Below are 12,248 nucleotides of genomic sequence, written 5' to 3' on the forward strand. Positions count from 1 at the left end.
TTGCTTTTAACTTTTACTGTTATTTTTTACAGAAATGAAACATTTTAAAATAACATGAATTACCCAGATGTTATGAAAAGCTGATGCGTATAATATTTATCTACATACAGATGTACCTCTTACATGCCTAAATGGCATAAATATATACCTTCTTCAGCCTTTTTAAGTAAGTCATCAAGAAGGATTTTTTGGTGCTCTTCACCATCCTGAAAGCTGTACAGGGCCCATTTCTTCAACAGTGTTTCCCCTTCGCCACATACATCTATATCCAGCAAACCTGGAAACCATTCTTCCATAAGAGAATCTATGTGATCCACAACTTGTCCCAGAAGGATGCATCCTTGAAGAAACCAGAAGAGGGAAACTACAATCGCAATCTGCCATACTTGCAACCACAAAGCTAAACTCAACATTCCAAAGGCAAAAGCACAACAAACCAAATGCCAAGCTGCACTCAAACTGGAGCAAAAAATCAGGCTCAGGAATAATTAACCTTTTCTGCAAGAAGGTGCTGTAATCTTCAAAAAACTGTCTGGGTTGTTGTCAAATATTGCTGATTCCACCAGGCAATAGGCTTCAGGAGACCAGTTCAAGTAAATGCCTTGTCTCCAATACGTTCTGTTAGGACGAAGAGCTCGCTCTAGAAAATACAAAATTAGATTAAAAATCTGATCTCCAATATGAATGTAATGTTTTAAATGTATGGAAAATGCATGGCCCTTTGAATATTTAATTATAATAAATATGAATATTTAGTTGGTAGGATTATGCCTACCCAACTAAAGAACAAAATAAAGGCTACAGCTTTGCAATGAGAATAGCCCTACATGAGAATAGCTGAATACAATCTTTACCTTTTGCACACATCAATAAAGATCAGGCATTATCTGTTCCTGGGTATTTTTAAGTTACAAAAATGACCACTGCATTTTCTCATGTTTGTGAAGTGGCCATAAATTAGCCAAAGTAAAACAACATAGCTTTAATATGCAGGTGTTGGCATTCGTGATCAATGAATTCGTGCTCACTATTGCTTTTGAAGATAAAGATTTGTACCTCTTCCTGACAGCATGTAAGGTGATACTTCAAGCAACCTGTTGATCAGCCTGGACCAAAATCCCATAGGAAAGTACGGCATCTCATAAAGCCTGATGATAATTTCTGAATTTTCACAGTGGGGAAGCTCTATAACAGGTCTGTGATCAGACAAACTGAAAGAATAAAATATTAGACATTATTTAATGCTGCTCTTTATTGAAACTGACTGATGCCATACAGTATTTATTACATAAAAATTTATTTATTAATGATTGATCAATTCAAATGATCAGAGGGCAGACAGGTAGTGTGTTTGCTTATTCTGCTTGCTTGTGGTAATGTGAAGTTCTGCTGTAATTTAATCCCAACAGAACCTCAATCATTAGATATTGAATGTACATGTGAGAAAAAAACTGAGACATATAAAGGCAGGTAAAATGTTCAGGTAAAATCTTCCTCTGCCAGAACTTCAAAGAAAATAGAAACTGATGAGTGCAACCATGCAACATTCTCCATTAGGCAACATAAGCATTCTTAAACATACTAAGAAATCTGTAATTGAGGCAGAGGAACTGTGTTAACCTGTTTCAGATAAAGCAAAAGGACCTCATTCAAATCCAAGACACTTCTTTGTCACCACATTTAATGACTGAACTGTTTGGAGGAGATACTGCCTCTGAGTAACTTGACTGTGGTTCTTACTCCAAGCAAACAAGCTATAGAAATTCATGGTTAGTTTTTATATTGCAATAAGAATCTGTAATACTGGCACACTGCAATGTAAAGGTATAATCCTCCTGCTGCATGGTAAAAGAAATATTATCCTTACAACATAAATCATTTTATCATTTCTAGGTTCCTTTTACCCACCATGCTAATAGGATGTAAGCTTTATCTGGTACAAGATCAGCTTAAAATGTCTCTGAAAGCATTTACTAAAATTTAGTGTATGAAGTACGTTATCATGCTTTCATATACCAAATTGCTTTAGTGATCACTAGTCAACCTGATTAAACTAGTTAACCTGATGGGAATGTTTCATTTTGATTGATCTTTATGGCTGCCATTTGTGGGTTTAGCTCTTTGCTTACCTGCTTGGGATTAGTAGTTGATCCTCTCCTAATGGCAAAGCAATCTGGAACTTTTCCAGAAGCTTGAAGTACTGTGACATGTAGATCTTAGGAAACTTGCTCTTCTTTAAAAGGAATTTTTCCACATCTGAACGCTTTACAATTCCTTTAGGATATTTAGAAAAGCCTTCCACTTTCACTGTCAGAATCTTTCAAAAAAGTAAAGCAATTTCAGCTGTTCAGCCATCATTAGATTTCATATTCCTGACAAACTTTTCTCCCTGAAATATTTAGTAGGCTAATACTTAGGGGGGGGAAATGGACTCCATTTCACAGTGAAAATGAACATTTTCGTAATGCTAGCCAGCAAGAAGACAGCAGTGAAAAATATTAAAGCTGTCCAAACCTCTTGTGTGCTACCATTCTTCAGTAGCTTTCACTGTGTGTTGTGACCTTCTAGGTCTTTTCTCACTCTTAATTGCACCAGTTTTAAAGATTCAAACTTACATTTTGTCATCCCATTTCCTACACTGAATGAAAGGTAAAGTTTCAGAGGGTAGGAAATCTGAATATACATAACTGGTGTTTCTAGATCAACATTTCACTGATGATTTCCCTTGAACAGTCAGTCTGCTACTCTCCCATCCCAAAATGTGAATCTACCACTCCCTTTTGCCATCGGTAAGCATACAATGACCCTTTCCCCCTCCCCCCCCCATTCTTACTGCTTTAATCCAAAGCTCCAGCTTTCATTGCAATTTATCACAACAGATTACAGCATTACTTTGCATCCATGGGTTTTTTCTGTTCTACATCCATTCTCGTGTCCAGTGCAGTTTAAATGATACTGGACATTACAGCATAAGAACATAGAACTGCTGAGACGGGCAGTTGTCTTGAAAGCAAACGAAACAGAAAGAGCCAGGTAAACCAACCTGGGTCCTGAGAAAATTCTAGGTAATGAAATAGTAAAGAAATGGTGAAGAAGAATCACGGATGAGTTACAGTGGTTTCAGATGGGAAAAGGTTCTACAAATGTAGATGAAAAAAGCAATCAGGGTCTAACCTGTGCCATGATTTTACACAGCCACTTGGGATCTACAAAATACAGATCTCTCAGCTGTAGTGCTGGGTCTTGAAAATGGAGGAGTACACCTGCACAAAGAATGTTGTATTTAGCAATGCATTTCTCAAGCTCTATATTAAGCACAGTAAATACCCCACTCTGGGCTGTTTTTCTTTCTTGACATAAGCAGTTTGAATAATAAATACAGCTACTGAATTTATGTCAGTATTTCAGGACAGTACAACACAATCATGGTTTGTTCAACTTTACTTGACATCCTGTTAGATTTGTGATCTGACTTGATTTTCTTTCCAAGCAACTTATTTTTTGGTTTATTATTTAATCTTATACAGTCTGTAAAGCACTGAGATAAGCTGGAACATGTATTTATCTAATCACTATTCTATTCAAGCTATTACAGCAATTGCAACTTTCTTCAGAAACTGTGCTATCTAAATAGCAGTTATAACGTTTTCAAGGAGGAGTAAGAGATATAAATTGTTACAGTAGTAATTCTCTATATCTTGGAATTCCTTTGTGACATAGTAACCTGGATTATCAAACTAAAGCTACCCAAGCTTAAGCATTTCAGCTTAACACCGTGGCAAACTTTTGTGAGATTTAAAAACACATACAGGTTGGTCTGCTGCAGATGTGCAATAAAGTGCTAACAAACATACCTGAAGAGAATATTTTACCTGATTCATTCAGAAAGTGAATTGCGTGAGGGAGTTCATTTTCATCCAGTTGTAACTGGCTTTCTTGTACCAGTCCCAGTAAGCGTTTCTGATCAATCACAGGAAATTCAACTGGGACATTTTTACGTTCCAGCAAAATTCTCTTCTCCAGCTCCAGGTAGCTATCAGGAATTAGCTGACCAACCACTGGTTGTTCTCTGATCTGCATAATTAGGAATAATAATCTTAGATGTACTCATTTATTCATGTGGGATTTACTGAATACAATGGCTTCTGAAAGGTAGATGTAACTGATTTTTCTTCCAGAATTTTAACATGAACATTCTTCTAAAAATGAATACTCAAAGAAGAAAACATTTCCATGTTTCCATAAAAAATGATGTCTTCTTAGAAGACACAATTTCAAAGAGAAAGGTTTGATTTGAAGTAAAAGGAAAATATTTTCTGTATGAACAGATGATGTTACACATCTCAGGTGAGCACAAGACAGAGGTAAATGAATAAAGTTTATACCTCTTGTAATCTGTAATCTTTCTAGACATGTCTTCAGATAAACTGGGGGGGGAAAGGGTAGTAGCTTAACTAGAAGTCTCCATTGCTGATAGTCAGTGGACAAGAGGAGAGGAAGAAATAAATTTAGCTAGGTTAGTGACACTTAGAGGAACCAGCCGCATGCTTTGCCCTGTTTCCGGAGCCTCCGTTCCTTCCTGGAGACATTGTTTCACCTTTGTTATTAGCTAGCACCCAAAACTGTTCTTCCGTCTCCGTGGGTGCTGTGCTAGTCTGTTGGGGTTTTTTTTGAGGAAATGGGAAATAATTTTCCCAACATTTCCAAATTGGCTTCTTAGTTTGTAATCTTCCTCTAAAAGAAGTTAAACACCAATGCACTGTGGCATTTGTATGCGTCAAGAATATAATTAGTACCTTGTGTAATTTCGAAGACTCGGAGCACTTTCTAACAATGTTGAATACTTAACTCACTTTGTCCAACTTCAAAGCAGGTACCTTGGAGCACTCCTTTCACAAAGTGCCTACATTAATTATGGAAAATACCTCCCTTTTTTCAGGCTACCTTCTGTTTGTGTGAAGTTTAAATGTGAGTTTAAGTCATAGTCACAAGAGATGTGGATGTTACAGGAATAACTTCTAGACAGAGGGAAATGTTTTCAAAAAGCAGACCTTGTCCTGAGTGCTGAAGAAGTGTGGACCTACAGGGCTACATAAACGTCTACAAACATCAGCTCTATTCACGCCTACTAAATGTATGAGAAGTCAAATTAATCCATTCCAGCTGAATAGGCCACCTCATTGCCACTTAGCACTGGTTAGCTATTCCTTGAACTGTGGAATGAAGTTAGGCGGATTATGGATGCAGCTAAGTTCCTGAAAGAGAAACATGAGGTGTGCGTGCTTTTCCTTTCCTTTGAACCACCACCAGTGTGAGGTTGGTCATAAATACAGCATTAGCTCTATAAAATCTTCCAAGCAGTAATTCTGAAGAAATTTGGGCTCTGCTATGATTTATGAAGTTCTGCCACTGACTGCAGTAGTACAGGACATCACCTTTTCTCTTTAACAAACATGTTATGACACTGTACGTGATTGATACTGTATAAATGAAAAAATAAAAACATGTATATTCTTTTGTAACAGATGGGATCCTGTCTTTCTGTCAGATTTATGCCTGGGCTAGTCTCTTCATACTTATTATTCACACTTACTGCTTCATGCTGCTGCTTAGGAGATAAGCAGAGAATTCCCCTTTCTAGGAAGGGTTTCATACTATATAAAATAAAAATCAGTAAATGGAGAATTAGTTGGCTTTCAGAAATCACAAAACCTTACTTCCTGGTGCCCTGAAATCTTGCACTACATATATTGTAATTATATGATGCCATTCAACAAAAAGCAGGTTTTGATCATGTTTCTTCATAAAAAAAGATGGCCTATTTTTAATTGAATATTCTATTTATGGCCCTAGTGCTTGAAAACAGAACTTAGCTGAGATTTTTACTAAGTTGATTTTTCTGGTAGAAAATGAAATTAAAACAAACCTGGTGGTTTTCCTTCATTATTTTGCTGTGTGTAACATTTTCTATAAGGCAAGATGAGTTTGCTGTCACACTAAAAATGTACTTAATAATGTGTTAATTCATGTTAAATCCTGAACTAATGCTAGGATGTTTTCAACATTATCAACAGTATGTAGCTCACCTTGAAGTGAAGACTCTCCTTTATTATGATTTTCCGAAGTCTGATAATGGAATCAGATTCTTCAGTAGCATTCACAAAGTGATAATCTTGGATTGCTGGGAAGCCTCGCTTATTCAACAGCTCTCTAGTAATTTTACTCATGCAGGCCTTACGTTGCATTTCATCAGAAACATCTAAATGAGTGCCAACAAGAATGACGGGGGATGTTGAAGCTCGAGCCTGTTAGTAAGATCCAGACAGTTAATGTTATTATTTCATATCCACACAAAATGTGAGCAATTTAGTCAAAACACAGAATACAAAGAAAAAAGCAACTGTTTATTCCCCTTTAAATGTAACTCTTTAAAACAAGTTTGAAATCTGAAATACTATTTCATGTCTTTATTCAGAGGAAGTTTAAACTGCAGTCTCATAAAATAGACTTGACTTGATAAGGCAGTAAAAATGCATTACAAACCATGGTTACAAACCATGATTTTTAACATACAGAGGTGAGTCTATTTTAAAATAGAAATATAAAACAAATCTGCTTTTTTTGAAAAGAAGCAGTGTAGATCTGTATTTCATACTTTGCAAATTAATAACATTGCCAGTAAATTAGAGGGACAACTGCATTTTTCATTAAAAATGATCAACAAAACGGAAAGCAAAGTGTAATCTGCTAGTTGTCATTAGAACAGTGCAGCAATGATACATTTGCAAGCACTGCATATCAGAGGAGAACACATCAGAAATGGGCTTCATCAACACTAAACATACTATAACCCTCTGTCCTGTATCACTGCTCAAGGTGGAAAGAGTGAAAAAGACAAGCTTAACAAACAGAATCAGTATACAAAATCTTCATGTAATAGCACTGCTCAGCCATGGCTAACCATCATACGAAAGGAAAAGACAAGGAATGCTCACTCACCATGGGGTGATTTCATCAAATGAAAATAAAATAGTGAAATAAAAATATATGTAAGCAGATCCTTAGACCAATTTTCCTATCATAGTCCTGGAATCATTCCTGTTAACAACAGGAAGCTAAGCATACACTTAACAGCATGATTTCAAACCTGCATCTACTCAGTTTTAAATTAGTAAAATTCTGATTTCCACAAAATTTACAATGGCATAAAAGAAAAAGCGGGTTTAACTACTCATCCCTTTAACACTATCCCTTTCTTCTTTTTATCAGTTAATTTCACATGTTGCCAGAATATGTAAACTATTCTTTTGCACATCACTCTCTACCATTGGAAGTACAAACTGGTGCTGATCATATTTTAAATATGTATTTCAGCTCTTGTTTCATCTTACTGTTTTTATTTACTGAAGAGCTTCTTTCCTCTTTCCCTGTTTGAAAATATTTGTGGTTTATTTGCTGCTCACCAGCAGCTCCCTAGAATGTGAAATTCCATTCTGTACGTATCTGTGGCTTACCTTGATGTTAAAAAGCCACGGCTTCATAGCATCTATCGCTGCATGTCCTTTGCTGAGATCATAAACAGCAAGATATAAAGCTCTTTGGGTCATAAAATGCGGATGGGTACTGTAGAACTCTTCTTGTCCTAATGATAAAAAATTTCCACTGTTTAGTACTTGCCTCATTGAACATCTTCAAGTCACAAAAAGGCAGCAGAACACTTATTTTCAGATAACTAATCCACAAATGAAATTAATGCTTACAGAAAATCATCTAAATTGAGAGGAAACCTATAATAACTATGAATTTTAGGTAGGTACTGTGTGGTAGCTTAATGACTGAAGCGTAGTGTTCAAACATGTAAGCTAGTTTAAAGTCAAGATGTGTAAGATTTAACAACTGGATAAACATGTTTGCTACAAACACAACTTGAATGCTCATGATTCTTTTAAAATTTCAATATTGAATTTCTCCCTCACTCCTTCCTACCCCTCCTTCTTCCCTTCCTTGCTCTTATCCTTTCAGCAAATTTAAAATAAGACTCCCAAGTTCACATCATTAAGCACTTCAAATCACAATTGAAGCTGGACATTCAGCTTGAATGATGCTCTTCTGTGCTTATCCATTGTGACATAGACTGTATTTAAATGATCACAGACCTACATTTAGAAGCAACCCTTCTATAGGCTAAAGTGCCCTTTACAAGTGCTTCTGGAGTTGCCCATATTTAGAAAGATTTCAAAAACCCCGAACTTCAAAGTCTCCTAAGTGCTTTGTTTACTGGGACATTGCAAAACAGTGATGCTGTAGAGCCTAGACAGAGCCAGAGTATAGAAGGGAGAAAGAGAGTTGAAAGATGATTCTTCTGGTGATTACAGTTTCTTGCTATTCTGAAGTAACAGTTCTAAAGTGCTGTGGTAGAAACGAGTGGTCAGACCACGTCTGATGATGAGAAATTTCTGAGGCTTTGTATTAAATTTGAGGGATTGGTTGCCAGTTTATAGAATTCACTAATTTATAAGTAGTCACTTGACTTTTGGTGTAAGCTTGCATAATTCTACTATCCACAACTCAAAATTTCACAGGCCTACTCCAAGAATAAGTAATGCATTAATGTGTTAGAAAAGGCAACAGGAAATGACAATAAGCTCTTCAGATACCTCCAAAATCCCACACATTTAATATAAGATCTTTCTTCAATTTGCCTTTCCCTTGAATGATCCAGTCTTCTACATCAATGCCTACTGTAGCTTTTGAAGAGCCCAATTCTGTCCGTTTGTATTTCATTAATTGTTGTAGCAGGGTAGTTTTCCCACTGCCGGTGTTTCCAACAATCATGAGCTTCATTCTGTTATAAGGTACAGCCTTCTTCAGTCGCTGTTGAAGAAATCTGGCATAAAAAAGTTTGCAGAACTCACAGCAGTGTGTAATAAAGAAAAATACCAACAGCACTCAAGACCAAGGAAAAAATCTAAACCCATACCATTTTCTTTATATTTTCAATATCTTTTTGATATTACTGGGATTTTAACAATCTATTCTAATTTCTGATTTGAAAGTTAAAGCTTAATTCAGAATATGCCTTTTTTTGTTTTGTAATTACCCAGAAAATGTGCTCTGTGCACTTGGGAACACAAGGAACATATTCAAAATAATTGGTAAGCACCGTTTATTGCATGGTTTATAGAAGCACAACATTCAAGAAGTAATATAGAAATCACTAGAATCTGTTTTATGTGTGTGAGTTTATATGATATGATACCGTCCATAAAGTAGCATACTGGAGTTCGTTAAGACAAACCATCATGTCTTTTTAAAAGGATATGTTGTTTTATTAATGCTTACTGCATATCCCAAGAAAGCAACATGAGGATATTCAAGAACAATAAGGCCACAAACCTGATAATGTCTCTGGCTTTGTATCCCACGTGTTTGAAATCTAAATTAAGATTGAGTCCTTCCAAAGGAAGATCCCAGATTTTGGACAGTTTTCCCATTTCATCAGGAAAGAATCTCAAATCGGGATTATGACTTACATCCAGAGAAGTCAAGTTCTCTAAGAAGCCGATCTGAGGAGGAATCTAAATAAAAGAACATTTATCGGGTAATTAAACATTACAAAAAACAGCATGAGCATGAACATTAAATACTTAACAGAATTCAGTATTACTTTTACCACTGTATTTTTAGCTTCTTTTTTTTAATAAACAGGCCTGATTTCACATACTAATAGACAAAGGACCTCAAAATGAATTCATCATACAAACTGATTATATGATGACACATTCCATGAAGAAGAGCTTAATAAAATACGGTGATTTTCATTCAAAGGAAATAGTATTTGCAATTACATACATTTTATTAAGGATTTTTGTGGTATGAGAGGTGACATAAAAAAATCAAAGAAACATTGAAAAACTATTTTCTTTAGATTGAATCTTATAATTTACCTCCTTTAACTTGTTGTGGGATAGGTGTAGCTTTTCTAGCCTAGACCATGCACATGCCTTTTCACTCAAGTCCAAGAGGTCGATTTGGTTATAATTAAATAACAGCTCCCTTAAGTTTAATGATTTCCAGTGCACTGGTCCAGGCAGGCTTATGATCTTGTTTTGGCTTAAATCTACCGATCGCAAACTGAAAACATGAAAAATAAAAAAAAGAGAAGTTAGGAAATAAAAAAAATAAAACTGAGATTTGTATTGGAACTGAATGACTGGTTTGCCGATGACACCAAGCTGTGTGGTTCAGCTGATATGCTGGAGGGAAGGAATGCCATCCAGATGGACCTTGACATGCTTGTGAGGTGGGCTGATGCCAGCCTTATGAGGTTTAACCATGCCAAGTGCATGGGTCAGAGCAATCCCAGGCACAGCCACAGGATGGGCGGAGAAGAGATTCAGAGCAGCCCTGCGGAGAAGGACTTGGGGGTGTTGGTGGATGAGAAAAGGAACATGAGCCAGCTTCAGTGTGCGCTCGCAGCCCAGAAAGGCAACCGTATCCTGGGCTGCATCAAAAGGAGTGTGACCAGCAGGTCGAAGGAGGTGATCCTGCCCCTCTGCTCTCGTGAGACCTCACCTGGAGTATTGTGTGCAGTTCTGGTGTCCTCAGCATAAAAAGGACATGGAACTGTTGGAAGAAGTCCAGAGAAGGGCCACGAGGATGATCAGGGGACTGGAGCACCTCCCTTATGAAGACAGGCTGAGAAAGTTGGGGCTGTTCAGCCTGGAGAAGAGAAGGCTGCGTAGAGACCTCATAGCAGCCTTCCAGTATCTGAAGGGGACCTACAAGGATGCTAGGGAGGGACTCTTCATTAGGAAATGTAGTGTTAGGACAAGGTGTAATGGGTTCAAACTTAAACAGGGAAAGTTTAGATTGGATATAAGGAAGAAATTCTTTACTGTAAGGGTGGTGAGGAACCAGAATGGGTTGCCCAGGAAAACTGTGAATGCTCCATCCCTGGTGGTGTTCAAGGCCAGGCTGGACAGAGCCTTGGGTGACATGGTTTAGTGGGAGGTGTCCCTGCCCATGACAGGGGGGTTGGAACTAGATGATCTTAAGGTCCTTTCCAACCCTAACTATTCTATGATTCTATTCTATGATTCTATGATTCTACTATTTAATAAATAAGCAAATGGATTAGATATCAGAACAGACAGTTTTCTGTCAGGAATGTAGACAGAAGATAGAGAATTGTTACTACAAGCAAAAGTAATTAAGGTGTTATTTTAAGCAGGTCTTCATTAACTCAGAAAATACATACGATTGATTTAGTACAATATTCTTTCAGTGTATTTGCCTGTGGATGAAATTGCCTTATGATGAAAATAGACATCCACATTGTACTATGTGCATATGTTGTAGACAGTAAATGGAAGAGTCACTTTAAATAAAAGTGTACATATTGTGGTAACAGTCCACTACCTTATTCTTTCTACAATTTGCAGATGTGCTTGACTGTTCAGATTAGTAGGAGACACAGATAAATATGGTTTGCACTCCTGTAATTCAACTGTAAACAGTATAGTTAATATACATTTATACAGGTAACAGAGAATGGAGCTTAGCTCATGACTTTAATTACAGGTCAGGGCAGGACCTGTGCAATGTCTAATTTGCTAGAATAAATATATTTAAAAAGGTAATTGCAATTTAGAATAACACTAACATGCAGTTTCATGGGCTTTTTTGATAAATTTCAAATAAAAAAGAAAAAAAGCAATTGGAACTTGCTGGTATTACCAACTGTCTAGAACCCAAGATTCCACTTACAAACTGGAGCTTTACTGGGTGATCTGAGCTGTTCTCTTTCTTGTTACTAAGTTAGGAGATTAATGTCAGATGGTACACATATCTCACATTTTTATCAAAATGTTTCTAAGAATGTTTGTAAATACATACATGTTCATTAATTATATAGTTCAACTTCACACACATTTAAGAACTACGTAAAGAAGAACATTTCATTTCTGTAAGTCATCTGTTGGACAAACATGCTGTTTACGTTGCTGTGGAACATGAAGCATGAAACTCATTGATTTGCCTGGGCTGGGAGATGTAGAACCTGAAAGGTGCACCATTTTTAACACATCCGTTAAATTGACTGCTGTGAATATAAATGTTAGCTTGATGAAACAGTGTAATATCATTTTAATAATGATTTGCTCTATGTAAATTTGACCAATGTAAATTCACAAATTTGTGCATCTACCTTCCCAGGGTGCCATCAGCACTCACATCTACCCACATCT

The 12,248-nt window shown here is 36.6% G+C and overlaps 1 protein-coding gene across 2 annotated transcripts in view; it reads right to left on the minus strand.

Annotated features, from left to right (window-relative positions):
* The window catches only part of LRRK2 (leucine rich repeat kinase 2), a 70,471-nt gene that overhangs the window by 18,112 nt on the left and 40,111 nt on the right, over positions 1-12,248 (minus strand). For both annotated transcript variants that reach the window (XM_061467449.1, XM_061467450.1), the window contains 11 exons: positions 9,948-10,134; positions 9,397-9,578; positions 8,658-8,887; positions 7,515-7,642; positions 6,087-6,305; positions 3,873-4,074; positions 3,175-3,263; positions 2,130-2,317; positions 1,057-1,211; positions 494-640; positions 149-340 (listed from right to left, as the gene is read on the minus strand). In XM_061467449.1, coding sequence (XP_061323433.1) covers positions 149-340; positions 494-640; positions 1,057-1,211; positions 2,130-2,317; positions 3,175-3,263; positions 3,873-4,074; positions 6,087-6,305; positions 7,515-7,642; positions 8,658-8,887; positions 9,397-9,578; positions 9,948-10,134 — 1,919 coding nt within the window. The remainder of the gene's footprint in view (positions 1-148; positions 341-493; positions 641-1,056; positions 1,212-2,129; positions 2,318-3,174; positions 3,264-3,872; positions 4,075-6,086; positions 6,306-7,514; positions 7,643-8,657; positions 8,888-9,396; positions 9,579-9,947; positions 10,135-12,248) is intronic.

Source organism: Pezoporus flaviventris, unplaced genomic scaffold (genome assembly GCF_033815535.1).
Source record: "Pezoporus flaviventris isolate CSIRO_AGI_PZ_B2104156 unplaced genomic scaffold, CSIRO_AGI_Pfla_v1 ptg000045l, whole genome shotgun sequence".
Classification (NCBI taxonomy): Eukaryota; Metazoa; Chordata; class Aves; order Psittaciformes; family Psittacidae; genus Pezoporus; species Pezoporus flaviventris.